The sequence below is a fragment of the Thunnus maccoyii genome, chromosome 5 (assembly GCF_910596095.1).
Source record: "Thunnus maccoyii chromosome 5, fThuMac1.1, whole genome shotgun sequence".
NCBI lineage: Eukaryota > Metazoa > Chordata > Actinopteri > Scombriformes > Scombridae > Thunnus > Thunnus maccoyii.
In genome coordinates this window covers 7,656,643-7,680,962 of record NC_056537.1, presented here as the reverse complement: position 1 = coordinate 7,680,962, position 24,320 = coordinate 7,656,643, and the positions used below count along the sequence as shown (strand labels likewise).

The 24,320-nt window shown below is 38.9% G+C and overlaps 1 protein-coding gene across 8 annotated transcripts in view; it reads right to left on the bottom strand.

Annotated features, from left to right (window-relative positions):
- LOC121896694 (calcitonin-1-like) overlaps positions 1-24,320 on the bottom strand; it is a 30,768-nt gene that overhangs the window by 2,268 nt on the left and 4,180 nt on the right. For 2 of the 8 annotated variants that reach the window (XM_042410618.1, XM_042410617.1), the window contains 3 exons: positions 2,873-2,964; positions 1,693-1,827; positions 180-824 (listed from right to left, as the gene is read on the bottom strand). In XM_042410618.1, coding sequence (XP_042266552.1) covers positions 635-824; positions 1,693-1,827; positions 2,873-2,958 — 411 coding nt within the window. In that variant the 5' untranslated portion in view covers positions 2,959-2,964 and the 3' untranslated portion in view covers positions 180-634. The other 6 variants (XM_042410612.1, XM_042410620.1, XM_042410616.1 and 3 more) reach the window with 6 other exon arrangements.

Genomic DNA, 24,320 nt, shown 5'->3' with positions numbered 1-24,320 from the left:
GTATACTTTCTGCAGTTTGTTTTTCATTCTTACCTTTGGACTCGATGAGAGCTTCAGAGATCATTTAAAGGGTTTTAAAAGCCCATTTATGTCCATTTTATATTCAGACCACGCTGTATGTCCATATTTACCAACTGTCTGTTTTTTTAGTGTGCCTAAGAATGAAAATGAGCTAAGGCTTCCTGGTAGAAAAATATGTTTATTGAACAAGAAACATGGTAACGCATGAGTGGATCATTTATTAATGGTTCGATTAAGTGATCTCTCTCAACTCTTAAATTTCAGGGTCTTTGGACGCCATCAAATGACTCCACGTACAGTACACAGAGATGGATGTCTGAACCGGCCCCTGAATTACATTTATGAAAACTCAGTCTGATTGTCTGAAATGATAGGGATAAATCATTCCCTGCCAAAAAGGAGGGGGAGGGAGAAAAGAACTGAAAAGTTGTTTGCAATTAAAGGTCGTAATCTTCACATGTCAATCAAGCAGGTAAAATCAACATGCACTTGCCAATCCAAAAATGATAAGGAAGAAACTGGGATGAGGAGAAAAGGGGAAAAGGAATGAGGAGGAGAGGGAGAGGAGGAGATGCGGCAAAGGTAAAAGAAGGGCTGAGGGGGGGGGGGGGGGTTAGATGCTGTCAAACGTCTCGCCGTAGCTTGCATAGCTGTCACTCTCAGGCGCACTGCGCTTCTTGCCGGGCGTTCCTGCTCCCACGTTCGTGCGAGGGAACGTCTGCAACTTGTGCAGCTCCTGAGACAGTTTGCCCAACACACAGGTGCTGAGGTTGGAGCAGCGCTTGGTTAGGGGCCTGTCCATGCTGTCGGGGAGGGGACACACAAAACACATGCAGAGAACAGGCTCATAGATATGGGAAAACATGCAGGTATCTCTTTCTTCTTTCTTTATTTTTCCTTCCATTCACACACTTGAGCGACCATTTTCCTCACATGCATTTCCCTCTCGTGCCATCACAGGTATCAAACAATACAAATAAAAATCCCCCCTCTAGCATCATGCTTTTTTCCTCATCCCCACCATTTAAAGAACCTGTCATCCATCCCTTCATGCGCCAAACCTCCATCCCCATCCCCACCCCCCACCCCAGTCCTTCCCGTCTTGTCACGTCTTTTACACCCACCGAACAAACAGAAACCAGTCGCTTCCCACTGTCATGCAACTCCACCTAATTGACATCATGCACTTATTCGTTCCATTAGGCATACACTGTTCACATGCCCGGCAGGCAGGCTCAAAATAGTAGTCCATTCAAACAAAGTCAAAATCAAACTCATCCATGCAGGAGCACGGTCATGACAGAGAATAGGGATTTTTTTTTTTTTTGCCAATCTTCATCTTTTCTTGGAAATGAGAGTTTGTTTGCTCTTTATCTACTGAGAAGTACATACCTCTACGCCTGATTGAACCCAACTGGGCTGTTAAAAAGACGAATCTTCAGCGGTGATAACATGAAACCATAAAACATGATACGCTCCCTAAAAAAAATACACAAGGTCCAGCACGGGAGCCCCAAAGGGAGCTTTCCATTTTACCTTTTTATTTAGTTTCACCAGTTACCTCTCCATTCTGTCATTATAGTCAAATCCTTCATGGGCTGTTTCTGCATGGGGAGGAAATGTTAGACTGCTTTTCAAAAAAGGGTTCAAATTAAGAGGAGTCGTCTGTACCTGTTTCCTTCAGTTGCCTGCTGTTCCAGCTCCTCTGCCGTCATCTGCACAAACTCCTTGACGATGGCGTTGAGTAACCTTCGCGCCTCGTAATCCGTGAGCGTGACTCGGTCTGACATGGACTCCATACCCGGTCTGTGGTGAAGGGGTGAGCGAGGAGGTTTAGGGGTCAAAGGGGTGAGGGGGAAGGGGAGGGGGGAGGAATGGAGATAAGCATTAAATCCTTTGCTAGAATTATCACCTGCAGTTAAAAAAGAGGGGCGGGGCGGTGTCAGGGTGGGGTAGGGTTGCTGGTGGAGTGACTGGATGGATAGGAGGGGTCAGGGGGGTTGGCTGGGACGTCACCAACTCTGAGAGGGATGACGTCTGAGTTGGAGGGCCCCCGGCCAACACGGGGAAACAATCTGCAGAAAGTGCCCCATCTGAAAGAGGGGCTGATGTGCAACTGGCTTTAGATTTATTACAAAATCGATAGCTTCATGGGAACAGTGTGCAGAGTGGCTTGAATGGGGCTTCATATAAATATATAGACCTCATTTATCTCCCCCTGAGGTAAATTACACTTCTTCTTTTTTTTTTTCTTTTGGTCTTTTTTCCACTGGATCTTTTTTGTTTCCCTCTTTAACTTTTAAAATGAGAGACATGTTATGTAATTAAATGAAAGATTAATATTAGGATATATAAACTTAAGCATCCATTTTTCTAAAACAAAAATAAATATATATGATACTACATATTTTAAAGAACTCTCATCTAACCTTTATTTAATCCCCATCCTCATGTAAAAAGCCCACATGAAGCATTATATATTACTAAGATTAACAGGAACAATTATATTTACAGTTAATACAGTAGCAGATATCTTTGAATGTGTCTGCTTCCCAGCTATCCTCCCCGATTTATTCATATTTTTCTAGTAGCACAAAGATTTTTGTGATTATGGTGTAACAGAAAGAAAAAAAACAAATCTAAAACCTATCTACTCCACAAGGGAAAAATATTTGCAGCATCTTTTTCCTTCAACCCCACCACTCTTCCCACTGACTGCTTGTAATACTAACACTAATTTAGAGATTTAAAGTCATGCTACTTCTCCAAATATTTTAAGTTGCTGGAAATAAATGAAAAGCATGTGTGCTGAGAGCTTGAAGTGTAAAATATAAATGTTAAAACATCTCACCTGGCAGGGGCGGCTTGTGAGCAGTACATCTGGCAAATGACCAGGGCGTAGGCAACGAGGAAAGCGGAGATCTTCAACATAACCATGGTCCCCTACACAGCAAGACAGACACCCCCCATCAGCTCGATGTGCACAAGACAGCTGTAATTCGCACTCACGTATCCACTAAAGTAGGTACTCAGATCACCCGAGAATTCATCTACAAAGCATAAACCAACATACATCTAGAAGATATACTTGCTAGAGTCTGGTCCTCTCGTGTTCTTGGGAAGAAGTTGCAACTGGAAAACTGTCACTTTCCAGAGAGGTGAGCTCAGCTCTACCCACATCTCAGCTTGCTACTCTTTAGCTCTGGTCTCCTGCTGAACATCCTTTCTTTTACTTCACCACAACACCCCTTCAAAACTGAGCCACATAACAATCCCCCCTACTTTTCTTCTGCAAAATGCACTGCTCCTCCAAAACATCCAGCCGAGAGCACAGGACAGGTAGTTCTCTCGTATCATACGCTGCAGGTCCCAGAGTGTGACACGCCTGCGGGTAGGAGCGTGTGTGTTTGTGGTTTGTGTGTGTGTGTGTGAGTGTGTGTGAGGGTAGATGGGGGTCCTAGACTGTGCAATGCATGTTGCACTTGCTCGTGCTGGAAGAGGAGGGGTGAAGGTGGGAGGGGAGGAGGGGGGGGCTGGACTCCAAGCTTGCCAACTCCCTAAGGGACCAGTGCATTAGTGTAATGAGCTGGCGGCACTATCTCTCTCCCTCACACACACAAACACACACACTCTCACTCACACACACATTTTCAAACCTGGTTCCTCCTGTCCATCTCTTCTTTCCTTTTCCTCTTTCATCCGCTGTTCTTTATTTCAGCTTCTTCTCATTTTTGCATCCCTTTCTTTCTTTCTCTGTCTGTCTATCTTTCCTTTCCCCTTTTCTCCATCTTTCTCTCTCTTTGGCCTTCAAATAGCAGACTGGACCCTCACAAAAAAGGGTGGTGGTGATGCTGGTGACCCCAGTGGCCACACTCCAATCCCATTACCAACACTATCACGTCACCGCAGTGTAACGCAGTGACTCTGTATCCATTTCCCTCTGATCCACACACACATGCAAACAGCTTATCACATACAGTTATAGTGAAACTGCCATTCCAACACATCGCCCATCATTAAAAGTCGTCACTTACCTTCAGTGATAATCACCCAGCAAAAAAAAAAATATAAATATCTCTATGTATCTCTATGCAAAACACAATAAGTTGACTTTCTCTCAACTTGCAGAACAACTCTTGAGTCTGTTGCATGCAGCGCCAACGCACCAGCCTATATATCCCACCACTTGGATTTGTGCATTGACTGTGTAGGTGTTTAATTATCCGCCCGCAGCCAATCACATCACTCTGATGCTACGGGGAACCAATGGGACGCCTCCCCTCAGTCTTGGCTCACTAATAAGGGATATGGCTTTGCGCTGACGTCATTCCTCAGTCACTAAGTGCTCCATTCACAAAATCCACCAGTCATTTGGACCATTTGCTATCCCCAATTTGCATTGATGTCATTAATTAAATAGGAGGCAAACCAAACTGGTGGCTGTGGAGAAGCATCACCAGCAATAAATATTTTAAGAACCTTCCAAAAATGTTACATTGCATGCTATATCTCAAATGCCAAATCGATAAGGGCCCCCACACCCCAACACCACCACCCTCCCAGCTAAGCACTTGCAGGCGGGGCCATCTGCTGGGGAGGGATGTATACTACACAATGACGCACTCCCCAGGCTCTTCATTCATAATGCTGTTTTGGATAGCACCAACTCAGGCACAACACCCACTATGCTTAAGCTCAGTATAGACCATCTAACACACAATCAGCTTACGTAATCAGCTTGTTATTGATTTGATTTGGAGCTATATGATGTGATTCATCAAAAATAATGAACTCATGGCACTTTACATATCATATATCAAGCCATACGAGTCAACTGTGCACAGAGAATCCATTAAATTACTTTCAGGTTGCAAAGCATTGTGCATTTTGTATCTTCCACAACTTAAATTGTGTATTTTTTTTGACATAATTCATATTTGTCCCATCACAGCAGCCACAGTACAGCCAAATGTCTGTATAACCTTCCTCCCCACTACAGTGAAACATCAAACCATATTGAGTTAATAAAGTGATACCACAGTCAGTCCAGTAATGATCACTGCCGCCTGGGCCTCCTCCCACACACTGAGTAAACGAGTTGTCCTCGGCAAAGACCAATCGATGACAGCCTCCGACAAGAGCCGTTTCTCAAAAGCAATTACACAACTGTTTGTCGTGTGCCATCATCTCAATTCCCTTCCTTTTCATTAGTGTGCAGGAGAGCATGTGTGTGCGTGTGTACAGTATAAGTGTGTGCACAGAGGTTTAGGCAAGTGTGTGTTTGATGTGTGTGTGTACATCCGTGTGTGTCTATGTGCACGGTGGACAAAATGAATGGCTGTACAGTCAGGATGTGTGCTTTTCGATGTGTGTAAATCTGTGTGTATGTGCTAGATTATATGTCAGAGTAAAAGAAGGGGAGGGGTTGCCTCTTCTTGTCTGCGTCATAGAGGAACCCCATTAGACAGGATGAGCCTTTTAGTGCTATTGAGCCACAAGGCTCACCCGTGTCAGACGTTAAATCACTGCTGAATAGACAGCTCTGGGGTCTCAAGCCACATCTACATACCTACATCGCTTTTCTACCTGCATATCTACTGTCCTGCCAGATGAGAGCATGACATCATAGGCCAAAACAGTCTAACTTGTTATTAGCATTGAAACTTCCTCCTAAGCTCTTATATTGACTTCAGCCTTTTGACATTTCTTCTAAAACTTCAAACATATTTGTTTAAAGTACAGGGGAAGACCTGACAACCAGTGAGTCATTGAAGACTATGAATGGTTTGCTATGGGGGACAGTAATGAAAAAACTTTAATATGTGAACTAAGGCAGTCTTTCAGTGAAATTACATGCAATGTTGCTTTAAAGACAGGTTCTTTTAGTTTTTCAAATTCTCAAGAAACTTTCACTGTGGTATGAGTTGTTGCTGGACCACAGTAGCACTTAACACATAAAAGCTCAGTATGAGATAATGGAAATGTTCTGAAACAGGCGCCTAATCGCCATGGGGACACAGGGTCACGTCCCTCCCGATATATGAAACATGGAAACTTGTCCCCCTCAATATTCCTAATTGACACAACATCAGATTCCCCCAGAGGCTGAAAGAAAGCTAATTTGTTCCCTTAATATACAATGTAAAACCAACTCCAAAATACTCTGGATGTGTATCATATAAGGAAAACCTCCTGTGTCTCATTTGTGTTCATGTCAATAGCAACAGTGAACACAGCAGCTGTGAGCGCAGTGCCAAAGCTTTTGGGTCCATCCTGTTGGTGCTGAGGGCCGCCACTGCTTCAGCCCCGAATGTTTAGAGCCTAGCCCTTAATGTAACAGAGCGGAACTTAACGTGCAGCAGCAGAGGCAGGGGAAGAAATATGGCACTGCACATAACAAGACGCATTCAGGCCAAGCAGTAAAGTTACTGTTTACAGTGAATGAAGCGATTTCCAGTGTTTCAGGTGTTTCCTCCACATTTTAGCGCATTGACTGGTCCATTATGAAAACTACAGAGAGCAAAAAAGCCTCAAATTGTGTGGCTTTAGTTAGCAGAAATGTGCACACTCAGAGCTCTCCACAATCACAATCCAACTTTCATGTATTTTGCTTCTTTTATAGTGTTTCACATCTATAACATAATCTACTGAAATGTCCATCAAAATATTACTATTAATGTGACTCCGGCAGGTCTAATATATGTTAGATTAATGTCTGACTCTTACAATAATGTTGTTCAGGTGTCACTGAATGTATCCAGGATTTCGCAGAAACATAAGTATTGATAATGTTCTTTCCTTTGAGTTTAAACCTGCAGCATCACACAGCAGCTGAAACGATAAATGCATCTCCAAACAGAGAAAGAGGCTGTGCGTATTTACGCACGTGGCACAGCAGCGGTAACTTCATTAACACCGGATCGGTCAGGATCTGACGGTAATTAATGTTCTGTGATCTGCTACACATCTACACAGGTCAGCTGTTACACACAGATTCAAGGTTTATACGGTGGGATTGTTTGTAATAAAGGAGCCTTTATGGATGAATCCTGAGCTCCATCAGAGCTGTCGGGACATTTTTATTTTAAGTAGCTAAAAGTCCAAGATAAGCCTACAACCCCATACCCACCGCCCTTGGAAACTAAGCTAACAAGTATATATTTGAATGAGATTAATCTAATTCCTTTAATTTTACTTTAGTGTACCAAGTATAAAGCCTCTTTCGCACATAGTTCCTGGTAAATTACAAGGATAACCTTTCAGGCACCTCTAGGGATTTTCACTATTCACTCATGCATCTATATTCAGGAACATTTCCGTCTTGCGCCTTTTCACACATGCCATAGCAATGCTGGAGCTGAACCAACGTCTCAAATGAGTGGCTTAATGTTAACTGTCAGAGGGATTAAAATGTATAGAATAATTTAGAGTAACATCAAACTCTAAATTTGATAGGTAATTGTAGGTAATCGTTGTGCAGATGGATAAAATTTAGAGACAGATAGATCAGCTCTGAGGATGATATGAAACTTGCTATGTGTCCTGGCTGTGTTTACAAGACACATGAACCATTACACACAAGTGACAGGTATGTTACATAATTTAAAATGTCATTTTAAATGTCTTTTCAGCGGCTAAGATTGTCATTAAGCTTTAGGAGCTTACAAACACATTTTTTTGATATTTTTTATCACAAATTCCTCCCGCAGTGGCAACTGCATTTTCCGTCAACTGGTTTAAAACAATGCAGTCAATCTAAACAGTGTAATAGACAAGTGAAAACACATCAGTAATACTCTTACATATTTAAAAAAAACAAACAGGACAAATTTAATAGCTAAAAGTATGAATTATAGCCTACATACGTAAGTGGTTTGATCAGAATATTTTCACGTATTCAGTGAGTTAAAAAAAGAACTATTGAGCTACTAATTCATGTAGACTGATAATTTAATGAAAGAGTTCTCATTTGAATTTAGAGTCTTCTACATTTTATTCTGGTGACAGCAGCAGCTTGTTAAGTTATTAATTATTCATGACAATTTGGCAGCACTCCAAAAGACACAATAGTTCAGTGCAGCATTTTTCAATATCACTGTGTCACCAAATCAGGTCTCCTCAGCATTTTTGCCTTCAAGTCTCAATTAAGTCAAGTCTCACAGCATACAGACAGCTCTTGTGTTAGCTTGTTCATATTATCTATTAATATTATCTTAATGGTTTATTTTCAGGACAAACAGTACAGGATTCGTGACAACTGCTCGTAATTCAGGACTGTCCGAAAATGGTTCGGGGCGTCTGGTCACCTTAGTGGAGTCTTGTGATTGGTTCGTTCGCTCCACGTGAAAGCATCTTTCATCAGATGGATGTAACCCTTTACGTGCTTGTCCCTGCAATGTTACTGCTTTCATTCACAGCCATACCGGCATTTTACTTGAAATGTTACTAGGTCTTGAGGTGGGAACGGTACCGATTTCCCTGAATATCAATCCCTGCTCCCATTCACACATGATGCCATGCAGGAAATGTTCCTGAACATTTCAGGTATAGACTGCATGTGTAAAAGAGGCTTAACATTAGAGAAATTGGTGATCAGGAAAAAGTTGAAGGATATGGCTGGTGATTTTCTATATTTTTCTTACTATCAACAAATCTCATGTGCAGAGCCAAAGAAACAATGAACTCATCCTGAGCCACAACGTTGCACTGGGTGACATGTTCCTTCACGACCAAGGTTATGGTCACATTAGTTTGTTAAGAAACAGCTCCAAAAACTAATAACAGCGATCACGTTTTCAGTCTCTGGAGAGTAGTTCCATGTAAGGCAGATGCCACTGTGCATGCATGGGAATACAATTCTGCTTCAAGAGTTTTGCTAGCTTGTTGTGCTACATATATAAACCTCTTGGTTTTATACTACATTGTACATTTCTCAAAGAACTTTATTTTCTAAACAAACTAATGTGTCCGTTCTCGGAAGAAAAGGTACATGACCCAGTGCAACAGTGTGACTCATTGATGTGTTTTTAATAGTTTTTGGACAACAACTGAGGTCTACTGCACAGAGGAATAAGATATACAGTATCAGGCTTTGGATACACTCACAATACTTGTAAGTTGGATGTGTTCCTTGCTTGTTTGGCTCTGCACATGATTTGTTGACAATAAGACAAATATAGAAAATCGCCAGCCATATCCTTTAATTTAGAGATCATAAGTGCCAAACCTTTAAACTATTAATATTTTATGTGTTAATTAACATGGAATCATTCACATTTAGAACTGTGGGTTTGATGTGCAGGTGTTAGATAACACTTAACGCTTGATTGAATAGCAGATTAATGTCTCTGGGAGCAAGGTGTTGAAGGTGCCATGTAAATCTGAAAATTTCTCACTCTGGCACCTATCTTGGGTTGTAATAAAATAAAGACACAGTGGCAGAGATAAGTGCACGACAGTAATGGGACACTCAGACACTGAGATATAGTAAATATGCTGAAAGCAACACATGTACTAGACCAGGTTTCACCGGGATTGTCTCATTTTTCCACATTAGAATAATTTGAAAGATGCTAAAATCATATAAAAACTCTACATATAATGGTTTTAACCAATCTTCTGACAGCTCCTGTACCTCAATTATTATTGGATTATTTTGGCAATGTAACAAAACCACAAATAAATAAAAGACACTTCTGAATACTGTTCAATACTACATATATGTATCTGTGTATAGTGGCAAGTTTAAGTATCTTCATATTACCATTTTGTATGAAGTGCCAACTATTCTCCACTTCTGAGTTTTCTTCAACAATTGTTTTTTATCTACTTATTGTACCATCTGACCTGTCTGTGTACATACAAACTGATGTAGTAAAGTCTCTATATCTATACAAATATATACAGATCTAACTTTCTAGACCTAGACCTCCTACTGTCTACAAGTGTGTGTGTGTGTGTGTGTGTGTGTGTGTGTGTGTGTGTGCACTGGAGATTATATATAAGTGAGAGAAACAAAGAAAGATACATTGACTGAAAGTCTTGTTAGAGTTGTATTTTAACTTCAGTTGAAGGTCTATATGATCATCTAGTTGAGCGTGTTTGCACAACCCTCTGACCTTTCAAAATCGATTGGACAGACTGAGTGTGGTATGGTTGTGTCACAGTTAAGCTAAAAAATAAGATTCCTTTTCTTAGTTTTTACCTGACAGCATGCAAGTAAGTAAGTAGGTACATTTTATTTGTATAGCGCTTATCATAGACATTAGTCAGAAAGTGCTTTACAAGACATATGAAGAAAGAAAACAGCAGATAAAGTGAAAACCCAAGAAACGTGACAAACAAGCGCAAAACTAAAATACACAATACACAATGAAAAAACACAATAAAAAACATAAAATTCTGATCCGGTGCGTATTGGTTACCCAAACACTTGTCTAAACAGGCGTGTCTTTCACTGCTTTTTAAAGGAATTCACAGAATCAGCAGACCATAAGGGTGCAGTCAGAGCGTTCCATAGTTTAAGGGCTACAGCTTCAAAAGCTCGATCACCACGGGTCTTTAGGTGGCTGCGTGGGAAACACAGCAAGTTTAGCATATTTGACCTGAGAGACTAAGCTGATGAGGAAGGGTGTAGCAGATCAGCCACAGATGCAGGAGCCTGACCGTGCAATGCTCTGTAAGTGAGAATGAGGATTTTAAACTGGATCCTGGAATGAAGAGATGCATGTGTGTTATATGTCAAGTGTGAGCACACACACACACACACACATCTCTATTAGTCTATATATTGTATGCCTGTGTGTGGGTGAGTGTATCTATACTGTGTCTGCATGCTAACGTACAGTATGTGCACTGATGTTTTCAGAGTGGGTGTTCCTTTTGGGTCATCTTCACCCCAGGGAGCTGCACAGGAGATCCTGACTCCTCCGAAGTTTTCCCTCAGTTCCTGAAAAAACTTTGGAGTGTCCAGTCAATACGGTAACCTTTGAAGCCAGCTAAGATCAACACGCCCACCCTAGTGTAACTTATTACTGGGGACACAATGACCGCTATGTCTGCTGCTGCTGTGGTATTATTGGATGTGCACAAACGTAATACTATATGTCATCTTAATGGTTCAGCTCTACTGGGCCAGTCAAGTATCTCATGTGTAAATGTAAGAGAAAACACACACCTGCAGGAGTGAAGCTAACACACATGAATGCTGTTATTGACATAACTGGACATGTAAGACTGCTGTGCCATATGTCTACGTAATGAATGAGTTCATTAAAGAGGGGATGTATATGTTTTATGTCAAACACACACACACACGCACATACATTACTCACACACACAATGGGATCATTTAACGCTATGCTATGTGTCGGCGGCTCAGTTTGGTCAGGATCGTGATGAATCTCATGCGGAAATGTGATGAAATTTCAATAAGTGCAAAAAGCATGTAGGTGGACTCTCAGTACTATCTCTGTACCCTATCATAGCTGTCCACTGGAAACCATGTATCTCTGCGTTTTGTATTAAGATTTGTATAATCTATTTTGAAATATGTGAATAGATTTTTTAGATTTGGAGAATATAGGGAATTGTCTGTATTCATAAATTTAAAAAAAAACTGAAGACAGCATTTAACTGCTACAATAAAAGGTAATTATTTACTGCTCTGTTTAAGAGGTTAAACTAACAGACCTTATATCATATTTGAGGTGGGAATAAGTACAGTTCAAGCTTTGTCCTGCTAATGTTGCCTTCCAAGATGCTCATCCACCATATTAGATTTACTGTGTCATAAAAAAACAGCAGTTTTTACAATAATTATTTAGTTTTATTATTATTATTTTGAAGCCAAAATAATTTTCATGCTGGTGAACTCAAGAGCGAAACTTCTTCTTATTCAACTGTTTTTCGTTTCTTCTCTTTCAAAAGTCTGTACTTCTTGTACTAAACCTGGTCTTTGCCTTATGAATAAATATTGCTAACCTGAGTCTTGCTTCCTCTTCCCCAAATGTATTACAGCCCATTTTTCATAGCAGATATTTTGATTATAACTTTATAATATTAACAATGATCTGCTTTAAGTGTATAGTAGCAATTAACGATGTTATTACTTACACCTCTGCTTGATAGGCACATTTTAGCAGACATTTTCTGTCTGCTATAGCGGTGTTAAATTCCATTGCCAACTAATCATAAGATAGACCATTCTCTTCTCGAGGCTCTGCTCTGGCTCTACAACATGTTGGTAGCCATATAAACATTATCCTCTGGCTTCAAAGTGACCACTCAGACAATGAATGACATTACACACCTATAATTGAAAGTTGAGGCGGCTCACAGTAGCCTCAATACTCCATTATGCAATGCAGCCACAATACAAGTTATGTTTGAACAAGGGGCACGACTCTCAGTATTTCTTGGCTGACAGCTGTTGTTGTCGCTCTCTCCATCTACGGAAAACAATTAGAGAGAAGTAAACCCGATATTGGATATTGGATCTTCAGTGGATATTTGTTGTTTCACTTCCAATAACTTGTAAAGCAAACGATTAATACCAGACTAATGAGAGTATGTGTGATTCTTAGGAAAGGAAGAACAATTTAAAACCATTGGTTTCAATACGTGGAGTGGCATTATCACCCACAGATAGATTGGAAAAAGTTCACGCCTTTTCTCTCAAGCTTGATGAAGGATATCTGGGAAACACAGGAAATTATCAAGTAGCCATAATGATACTTAATAAAATTTAAAAACATATAATAATGTCATATATTTACCATATTAATTGTTCTTTTTATTACAGTTATGTAACACTTATTTGATATTAAGTATTATTTGTTATTGATAAGTAAGTATTATTTGTTATTTTTGCCAATTTTTTTCACATTTTGGCATATAAAAACAGCTTTCATGCCATGAAATTGTGAAAGATGGTACCTTGTCAGAAACATCATTACATGTTTAAAAAGCTTAGTTAGGGTGTCATTTTTATTTAAAATTGGACTAACTGTTTATAAACTTGGGACAAAAAATGTAATCTGTAATCATCTAAATGCACTGTCACATTGTTATTGTGTATGTAGGGCTGCTACTAACAATTATTTTCATTATCAATTAATTTGTTGATTATTTTCTCGAGTAATCGATTTGTTGTTTAGTCTATAAAATATCAAAAACAGTGAAAAGTGTCGATCGCTTTTTCCCAAATCCCAAGATGCAACCTAAAATGTCTTGTTTTGTCCCGACAAACAGTCCACAACTCAAAGAAGTTCAGTTTACTATCATAATGGACTAAAGAAACCAGAAAATATTCACATTCAAGAAGAATTTAGAATAATCGTTGCAGCTCTAATTGCACGCTCTGTTGCCTTCACCAAATCAGGCTATTGTTGTTCTCTTTGTTAACTAAAAACAGAGGAAACAAGCGAGAACTAATGTGTAGAAGCATCTTGGATTCATCGCCATTGATAAAGGTAGGACTGTTTTCTCCTTAACAACATTAACTTTCTACCTCACTTTAACAATAAATCCAAATTCACCTGTTATCTTGTCACTCAAGTGAGGCAGCAGAGGCACTGGAAATTAATGGAAAATGTCAATTTCATAACGAAACCTTTAGCATAAGGCTACGTAGCCTAGATCTGATTCAATTCAAACATATCATGTGTCAGTACTCAGGTCAATCTTTTTTATGACAACCATCTTTGGGGCTGCAAACAATTATTATTATAATGTGGTGATTATTTTTCCTATTTAATTGATTCATTGGTCAGTCTATGAAAAAATGCCCATCCCAGTTACCAGAATCCAATGGGATATCTTCAATTATCTTGTTTGAACCTACCAACAGCCCAAAACCAAAGGACATTCAATTTGCTAAGATATAAAGTAGAGAAAAGCTGGAACAAGATAAATGTTTTGAATTTTTCAGTTTTTTTTTATTTTATTACTTTATTTGACAGGGACAGTGCATATTAATGACATTTCTGAAAATATGCCAGTTAGCCAGAAAGGCTCATTTTCATCTGTTGTCCATGAGCAACATGAAGGACAAGAACAAGTGAAAGCCAGATCTCTCATCTCACAAGCTGTGAATATAACCAGTATCATAATGTCATACTTTTCCATGTACAGAAACCATAAATCGCCATTGAAAGAACAGGGAGTGTTGATAGGGTCAGAGCAGGGTGATATGATCTATGAATGGCACTGTTCACCATTGGGCACCTCCCAGTCAGTTAAGGCCAGACCAATCCAGATAAATCACTTCCTGAAGAGAAAGGAAGGCGAAACAGCACTTAAGTCATTATCCAACTGCAGCCTCCTGTAATGGCTCTCAATCTCCAAATCTAATCAGTGGCTTGCCACCACAAAGAAGGCTCGCCACCTGATTAAATGCAAGTTCAAGTGGTGGAACTGGTGTCACTTTGTGGTTTTACATCAAGGAATCGAAGGACTATGTTTAAACACCTGGGATGGTGTGTTCACCGGGATTAGCAAGAACAGGTTGGAGTGGAGGATATGTAGTGTCTAACAGGTGCTACACTTTTGAATATCCATTAAACCAGCGGGGCAAGTGACTGGGTAGAAAGTCATGCTAACATTTGGGGACAAGTCATTAGTTAAGGAAGCATGTAAATTGTCAAGGAGCATGCAGGGCGGTCTAAGCTTCGAGGCGTTTGCCGTTGTTCATCGCTAGACATTAGGGAGATTACATTCAATCGTTGAAACCTCAACGCATCAATCAGGGACCTTCAGCGTTGCAGCGTGGGAGGGATGTTGGCCCCTAACTCTGACATCACTGTCTGAGCTGCAGTTGCTTGTATCCACTTCACATTCATTCAAGAAAAAGGAGCAAACGAGAAAAAGAGACCTCTCAGCAATCGATAGCTAGACATTTACAAATGCTGTGGACGGACGGAGCAACACAAAGGATAGTTTGTATTTCCGAAAAGTGCCTGTTGGAAGACCTATTTATCATGATTACACAAGAATGAATGAAGCGATCTGACCAGCAGAAATATAGTGGAATTGGATCTGAGTTGTGCAGCGATTATGCTTGCCAGCTCAACATAAAACCTTATGGGAATCCTTCAATCATTTATTTCATCCACTTACATTTTTCTAATAACAGACTGGACCTCTTGCAATCCTAGACGCTGATGCACACATGGCTAAGCTAAAATCTGTAATATTTTAATTTTGTTTTACAGACCAACTCTGAAGTCAGTATAGCACCAAATGACAACAAGGTGTTGAAATACAGATACAGTAATAGTAGCAAAGCGGTGTTCAACCATGTGCCGTCAATTATACTGATTGAAGTGCCAACTGTAGTCCTACTACACTGAATAACTGACCGTTCACTACATTCTTACCCACATAGCAACTGTCCAATCATAGCAACCATTTTTGTAGCCTGGATTGTATGTTTATATGCTCTGACATAAGCTGCAATCATTATCATGTCTAGCTAACTAGTATCTTCAGTAGAGAGGCTAACAAGAGTTACTTGTACAGGGTACATCTTTAACTTTATTTGGTGAGGTTTCAGGTTACATTTATATAGAACTAGCATGTTCAGTGTAGTGTTAGCAGCTCCTGCTCTTTGTTGGATTTGGTTTTAAAACACCAGCAACCCCAGCCAACGTTACAAAATATAGAGTTACATTTGCCAAACACATTCATTAGTCCCAATCCTAAAAGCCTTTCCTCTTGTAACATTAAAGTGAAACATACTATTTGAATAAAAAGAATACAAGCAATAAGCAGCCAAATAGGGTTATAACTATAACAGACTGAGCTTTTTCTAATGTGAGACAGAACACTAGCATTTGATGTATTTTTTGTATGTATTATATATTTTATAAATGTAGTTCTCAAACTAAGAGGTCAGTGTTAGTTTAACATCTGTTTTACATACATTCATGCTGTGCTTATTTTAAACGTAGCTCATTGCTGTTTAAGATGAGACAGTTGACTGTAAGTTATTTAGCTTTTGTTTAACAGTTAGTTTATGTTGTTGTATTTTTATCTGAGCCAGTGGAAAGGCTACTCATATTTATGTAGATTTCTATGTCTCTTTAATGTGTTGATCTGACAGGCCTTTAGAGGATAGAGTTTTGTTCTTCAGTTCAATGTGATAACAATGTCACTTTGTTATCCGATGCTGCTTCAAACCTTTGTGCTGTTATTCTGGCATATATGGTTGAGAAGAAATACTTCTCCTAGACTAGTTGAATTCTTGACCCTTGTTTCTATCTGATGGTTGTTCATTAACCTTTAGGGTTAGCTATGGGTATCTTTGAGTTTGTACAGGGGTATTTAAGAACTGGCTGAGTGCCAAATCACCAGAGAGAGAGAAGGTAATTCTAGGTGGTATGTGCTCTCTCTCAGAAATATGGTGCATTGTGCTTCTAATTGTATTATAGGATTATATTGTTTCAAAACCTGACAATGCCCTCTTTGTGTGTTTATTGAGTGATCAAGAAATTCTCCACTACAGTTCACACAAGTTTGACCGCTGGACCCTTTGTGTTTATTCGCCCTAAACACCCAATAGCCTAAACCGACCGTAAGTTAGCTTTAAGCTAGCTTGCAACATCGACACATCGATCGTGTCTGTGGCTATGTGCCTGTGTTTGTGTCTAACTGAACTCAGAACTCACCAGAGACTCGGTTATTCCTGTTATTTCTCTCCAGTCACTCTCCTTTTTACTTGAGGCAGATTCATAAAGCTCAAGTTGAAACATTTCAACTCACATGGACACATCTTTGCCACGATTTCACCAATACAATAACAATGGTGGTATATGTAGCTTTGGTCTCAATTTTTTAGAATATCATGTTTGTAGGCATCAAGTGCATATTTACATTTAACAAGGTTCTCATTTCAAAAGTCAGCTGGAAACATTAAATAGGCAGCCAAAGTCAGTGTTTCAACCATTGGAGCTGATGTTATCTTAATTAGCAAGCAAGCTAAAGCAACAGTTGGCATTTCTGCTGGTAAATTGACTGTCACAAGAAGCCTGTTTTTGTCTACTTTTTCTAAAATCAACCACCCCTTTGTAAAAACTTGCAAAGAATTTTGAGTGGTAAACCTGGTAATGCTATTATTGTAAACAAAAAGTCTGACAGGTGTAGCAACAGTAGAAATATTAGCCCCTTTGATTACATGACTTAACTAATATTTCAGGACATCATCCAAGAATTCCCTTGTGCACAAACTGTGGATCACCTACACTTACGCAACAACAAATATAGATCGACTGCCCTTTTAAGATACCAACAATCCTGTTTGAGATTTTGTGCATTGCAACAATTATTTTTGCTTGAATTACTCAGACTTTAAGAAACTGTGGAGTGACTCAGGCTGGTGCCCTGTCAAAAGCTGGGCAGAGGCAAGCAGTTCCTCTGAAGTATCTTAAGGAAACTTGGCTCTCATCTTTGGAATCATTTCAGATTCAATCACACTTGATCAACTTGGACCGCGTCCCGTGGTATTTATAGAAAGTTAAATGTTATGCGGTTATAAAGCTTGGCCATGAGCCAAGAATTTGCCTTCATTTCTGCCTCTGCAGCAAAGCTGAGAGATGGAAATTTTTGGCTCTCAGTAGGGCTCAAAGATGCTCAAGTTACAATGAAACTGAGTAGGAAAATCTTCATCAACAGGCAAAAATATGTAATGTGATTTATTGTTTTACTCAAATCTAAATCTATGTCTCAAAAATCATCTCTCTCTACCATGTTTCTCTTGTTTGTCAGGGTGCACTCACAGTTTTTTCTTGTATCATCTTTTGTGAAAAAAAAAATTCTCTGAGGCCTTTTTGTATCATATTCTTTCATTACCTCTTCCTTCTTATTTTGTCATTGTTCTTGTACTTTCTGTACCTTCTGTCTAAGACAAGTTTGTCACATGTCTCACCAAAGAGTACTCATCAACCTTTGGAGAGCTTGTTCTCTCTTTCAGAGGAAAATATCTCAAATTGTGAACCATCAAATTCCTGACCCATGAACCTCTTCTTTCCCTTGTTATGTCACCCTCATTGACGTAATTGAGTCTACCAGTTAATGGTTCGAATGAAATGAAATTAATACGGTGTGTTCAGCCTTCGCATTTTTTGTTCTCCACCACCCGAAATGAGACAGTTTTTCCAATCAGTCAAATGCAGTTAAAAGTGCCCTTCACTCATAAAAGCCATTGTTGTGACATGATGGATCCTGAAGCACAAGAGGCCATTAAGAGGGTTTAATGAATAGATTAGCCAGAGCAGCCAGGTGTCTCCAGAACAACACTTGATCACACGCCCACCTGAACGTTGCCATCAAAGTGTCCTGAGCACATTAGGTGACAAATCAAATAAATGTTCCCTTCACCAGTGGGCAGGTTTATGAATAAAAACCTGACATGTTCCTCACTTCTTCCAGGCAAAAAAAAAAAAACTTTTCTGACTTTTTAAGAAGTGGTCATATATTCTTTCCCATTATATCTTTTCCCTCACGACATCCAAATATGTCCAGACTTGTATTTCATTGGATTTCCACGCAAGACGAGCCCGAATGTCAAATAGCATAAATATTATATTGAGCTAACCTTTAGTTATGACCTAGAATTCCTCTGTGTATAATCTTTGCTGGACTTCTTCATCTTTGAAAATTGATTGGCGGGCCTTGCCGTCCTCGTGTGCTGTCATGCCTGCCCCGTCGTAACCAATGATACATACTTATACAATGTCAGAATAAAGCTGATGACATAATCACATAGCAATGGCTCTCACAAATCAGTCAATGGCTTTTTATAGCAACTTGTACTCATTTAAATCCAACACACATGCCCATAGTAAGCCATGAGCTTCCATATAAATTCTACATTAAGCACACAAAGGTCACATCACATGAAAGTTAAAGCAGGGGGATATTTTAATTAATTCTATAAAAGTAATTGCTGTCTGGCTGTCCTCAGTTGTCTGTTACACTGCATGATATGTTTCTAAGTAGAAATTCATTGGATTTCAGAGGCTTGAATAACTGCTTAAGCAATTCTTCACAAATGTTACGTATAACTGAATTGCTTATTTCTATTAATTCATCATTCGTTCTTAATATAAAACAGATATAAAAATCTTAAAAATCTACTTCTTTTTATTTAAACTCACAATATGTAATTTCAGCCGCTAGGGGTCTCTCAATCAAAACAATAACAAAAGCCGGAGTGTGATGACGGTGTGAAGTAGCAAGGGATCATGGGAGTTGTTGTCTTCATTGTTAAACAACCAGCTTCACCGGGATAGGATTACTCCAGTGTTAATCGTTCGGGATGTTTTTACTGGGGGCTGAATTACCTGCAGAGGTCTCCTCCTCTCCAAAAGAAACGGACCGGGTGATTACAGGTAAAAACACTGAATAAAGCAGTTTCGCCTAAAAAACCAGTGTTTCTCCAACAATGTTTGGCAAGCACCGGACTTCCTGGGGGGGCTGCTAGCTGAGCTGCTGCTAACACTTGTTCGGTTTATTTCTCTTATAACTTAAGATCCAGATGTCCAATGACTAAAATCCTTCATCCAGCTAAAAGATATAGTTAAAAACGACCAAAATTTATCACGAAAATGTGGCTTAAAACTGAATAAAAGTCCATTATAACAGTTTCTGTGGAACAACCACAACGCCGATGTATTATCTTGTATGTGTGTAAGTTACTCTTTGGTAGATGTCATTGTAGCGGACAAACACAGCGCCGAGGCATCCATCTTGTGCACTATACTCTTTGGTAGAGGGGTATAACACCATTGACAGGCGACCAAATTAAACTGTCCGTTACTTTGATTAAAATTACAGATTTCTCTGGGTTTGAAAATTGTTGGAAACATTTGAGATAATGTAAGTACACAACTCAACAAAATATATAACATAGGTCTAGTTGTTTTTAGACATTTTAATGCGGAATAATTACATATTATAGCTTTAAACTTGTTAATGTTAATAATAATAACCTGTAATAATAATACAGTTAAAACACTGCTATTTTAGAGTCCGACTGACACTGACAATAATAAGTGATAACACAGATCAGTATCAGTGTACAGTATGTCAACTGCTCAGTAAAAAGAAATAGTAGTACAGAAATGTCAAAAGAGCACTGCTAAATGAAGAATTAGTTAATACATAAAGATTAATTAGTTATCCATAACAGGCTATTTTTTGAAAATTGGGGGGCTGCTTACGAAAATTTTTGTAACTGTTTTCCGAAACCAACAACCCAACAATCATGACCAGTTTACACAGCATTTGGCCAGGTGTGCAGTTGTCCAGGTGAGAAAGTAATCAAAAGGAAAGAGTTTTTTCCTCCAGCTCTCTTTTTTTCATTCTTCACACACAACATCTATACAACACCAGGAACGACTGTCCAAAAACAGGAGGCCAATTGGAACAGGTATGAACATTTTTACCTTGACACCAGCTGAGAGGCTTGTTTTTGCTTACCTGCAGTGCTTTAAAGGATAAGTTCATATTTTTCAAGTTTGTCTTAAAACAATTCTCAAAACTATTTTGCACTGAAAAGACTGTAACTTTTGGAAGATACCCATCTGATTTTGCCTACTCTGTCTTCTGTCCTGTCTTTACTTGCATTTTTGGAACAAAGACCGAGGATTCTGTCCCCAATCTCTTACATTGGAATCACATCAAGGCAATTAGAGCAACCAATAGGCACATAAGGCATGTGAGTAATGAATTATGAGAGAGAAATGTAAACCCATCCTTCAGATCAAGCCTGACGTGTACTCCAGTTTATGTCAATATTCTGTGACATCACTGCATGTGGTTACAGGTGCAACAGAGTACACTTCTGACCACACCCAACCACAAACTTGGCATAAATTTTAACCTTTCAAATAGCTGGTATTAAGTTTTAACCATAAAACATTAATTTAATGTTCATAAATTGATAGCTTCCTGTTGAAATTTTGTGCTATTTTAAATTGGGGTTTTTTTGTTGCATTTATGTATTTTAAAGGCTGGATATTGTAAATTGGCTAAAGCTATAAATGCTTTTATATGTAGCTTTAGGCTATATACTTGTGCCTAAAAATAAACATTAAATCACACATTTGTATATATTTAAAGTTGCTCTAATCAATATTTTTATATTAACAATGGATGAAGGACTATGTGTAATCTGAAAGTAGGAGCTTGTAGTGATACAGAGAATTATTACCGGACTCTGTTGCTTTCTTTAGGTCTATGGAGCGTTTTACTGTCTTTCAGCTTATTGTTTTGGTTTTTGCAGCCTAAAACCTCAGTTTTGATTTGCTCTCTTCAAAAAGCTCTGATAAAGCCGCTACCAACCCAGCACCAAACAGCAGACAGACAAAAGTAACAACTAGTTTTTGAACATAGTGGAGCATTTAGCACTCAAAGAGACAAATATTTCCCTCAAGAGTTGGTGGAGACCAAAACAGAGCTAAAATGAGAGTGAACATTGGACTTACATTCATCAGTTGTCCAGAAACATGACTCCAAATGAATGCTAATGTTGTCACGTATCTGTTGGATGTGTAAATAGACAACTGTTTGCGAACACCTTTGCCAAATCAACTTAACATTTTTTGTCTTTCTTTCAATGTTAGTGTACTTTTGTTGTATTTGTCACATACTGGCCAAAATTCTCCAATAACCAAATTTAGTAGTCCCTTATCAAAAAAAAGTAATATTGGCCAATATATCATTGTGATACTTTTTTTAACCCTCAAATATCAGTGTCCAGCAGCAGTCACTCTAATCTGTATGTATAGTTTGTCAATCTTGTCAATAATTTACTGCGATCAATCAAGTGATTGTTATGTGTGACGTCAATGTGAAGCTCATTGAAGTGGACTTCACACGAGTCAGAAATCATACTGATGTATCACGCAGCAGACTGGCTTTGATGTCATTCATCCACTGTGATCTACATCATTGTCTAGAAAAATCTGATCAGGACCAACAACAAAATGAAAAGGGTGACTCATGATGAAGGCGAGCTGTAAATCCCTCCCAACTCCGCCATCTTCCAGCACTTGCTGTCACTGAGTCGTGTGTCATCACAGAAATAGACTGACAGTCAACTTAACTCAATCACGATGCTTGAGTTGATTTGTGGTATCAATTGTTTTTTTGTTTTTGTTGTTGTTTTTGTTGTTGTTGTCTTTTTTTGGGGTTGGTGGGTTGCTGGTTTGCTGCTGTCAAATATGAATTCAGTATATCAAACAGATCAGTGCAGTGCTATTTGACAGAAGTGACCACTCGCATTAGTTTTATTCCAAAAAGTGCAGTGCTAGATAAGCAAATGCAATTAATGTTTAAGCGTTTGCTGGAGAGCCAAAGTAATGATTGGATGCCTCCGTTCTATAGGCTTGGCATCATTAGATGTTTCTGCATTGACACTGACAAGACATGATAAATGAAATAATGCTTCTGGTGCATTATTTTTCAAATGAGTTCAGACTGTGTTATGATCAAAACTCAAAAATCTTTACATCACTGTATTTTCTGTGATGTATAGACAATTTTTAAAACATCAATCGGGAATGGAGGCAAGCTCTTCTTTGTCTAATTGTATTATAATTATATGCACAGTCATTTCTTTGTCTGGTTAAGCCTTTGTTTGTTATGTTTGCTTCAATCAAATCAACAGACTGAAACTCATAAATGTGCATCAAGCAGATTTTAAGCAAAGACTAAAAGTTTGTAATAATGCAAACAGTCCTCTGTGGCCACAATGCTCATTACAAGGGAATGTTAAATAGTGAACTAAACACAAACTGGAGAAACTTTGTTATTATTAGATCTTAACCACAAGTGGGGCAAAAAATGTAAAGTTCATCCTGGGGCCTGTAGAGGAAAGGCCATGTTAACTAAATTTATTTCATTTTTATTTGTATAGGGATAAGTATAGCATGAACTTATGCCACAGACCACAGCATTTATAGCCTAAGTCAGTGGTTCTCAAATGTTTCACATCAGGGACCCCTAAACTGACACAAATTAGACCACCAGCCCCAATTTGATAAGATTTTGTCCCCGGGTCACTCATTTGATAAGATTTTTGCTTTTAAATGTTTTATAACAGAAAATGTATGAAACCAATGACCAAAATAGTCATATATTCTGTCATTGTGTTATTTATGGGTGGAATTATAGTGAAAATTGATTTTCCTCTGGGGACACCCTAGAACCCCCTCAAGAACCCCTGGGGATCCCTGGACCCCACTTTGAGGACCACTGGCCTAAGCTAGTTTGCAATGCCCGTCCTTAGGATATGTCAGACTCAGCTTGCATACAATGCTCATGTGAATCCCAGTAAGTAAGTAAGACCTCCTTACATCTAATACTGCCCCCACATGAAGAGACATATGCAAACCATTGTGCCTCATTCTGCACCAGACGGCAGCAACAAAAAAAGTCTAATAAGCAAACTAGATGCATACACAGATAAATAATATAATCCACTTCCTTTAAATAAAATAAATACCAAGTGAATTCTATGGCCAATTTGACCATAACAGATTTGTGTCTCACAAACACAAATAGCTGGCAGTCGAACAGAAATGGTGAGACATTTTTCTCTAAGGCAACAAAAGTGACTTTTATTCAACCATAACTGAACCAGGCCACTGTTTATCATGTGTAGATGAGTGATTAAATGTCTGGACCCTTATCATATGAGTCATTTTTTACCAAATGAGTGTTAATATACTGGAAGGTGATGTAACTCTGTCCTCACTTGATAGTAAAAATTATATCTGCCCTCAGATAAAGTGATAAGACAGTTTCATTAATCCGTTTTATCTTTAAATTAATTGAGAGAAAAAAAACAAAGCAAAAAATAAAACATACAGGCCTGTGTTTTTGACGCACCCGTAAAACTTTAATGTAAAAAAATGGCCCATGATTGTGGTTGATGGGAATTCGGTCATTAGTTTAGAAGTCTCCTGTACCTGTTGGACAAGACATGCAGAGTCTGATCTCTCAGAAGAGCTCGATGAAAAGTCAGGGGATCATTAAAGTCATTGGGACCCTGTGGTGATGAACGGCATAACAACAATAACAAACAACTAACCAACAAATGTGTGAGTGAGTGAGTTGAGTGTTCAAGAAGAACATCCCATCAGCGCTTATAGAAAGTTTTATGGATACAATTCTGAGTGGTGAAGGGGTTTCCCAGCAGCTAGTGTTGTAGTCAGTCAACAACCTCTTTTAAGAGATATTGAAAGCCAAACTGTAAAGAATTTATTGTACATTTTATTGTATATCTTAAACTTTTG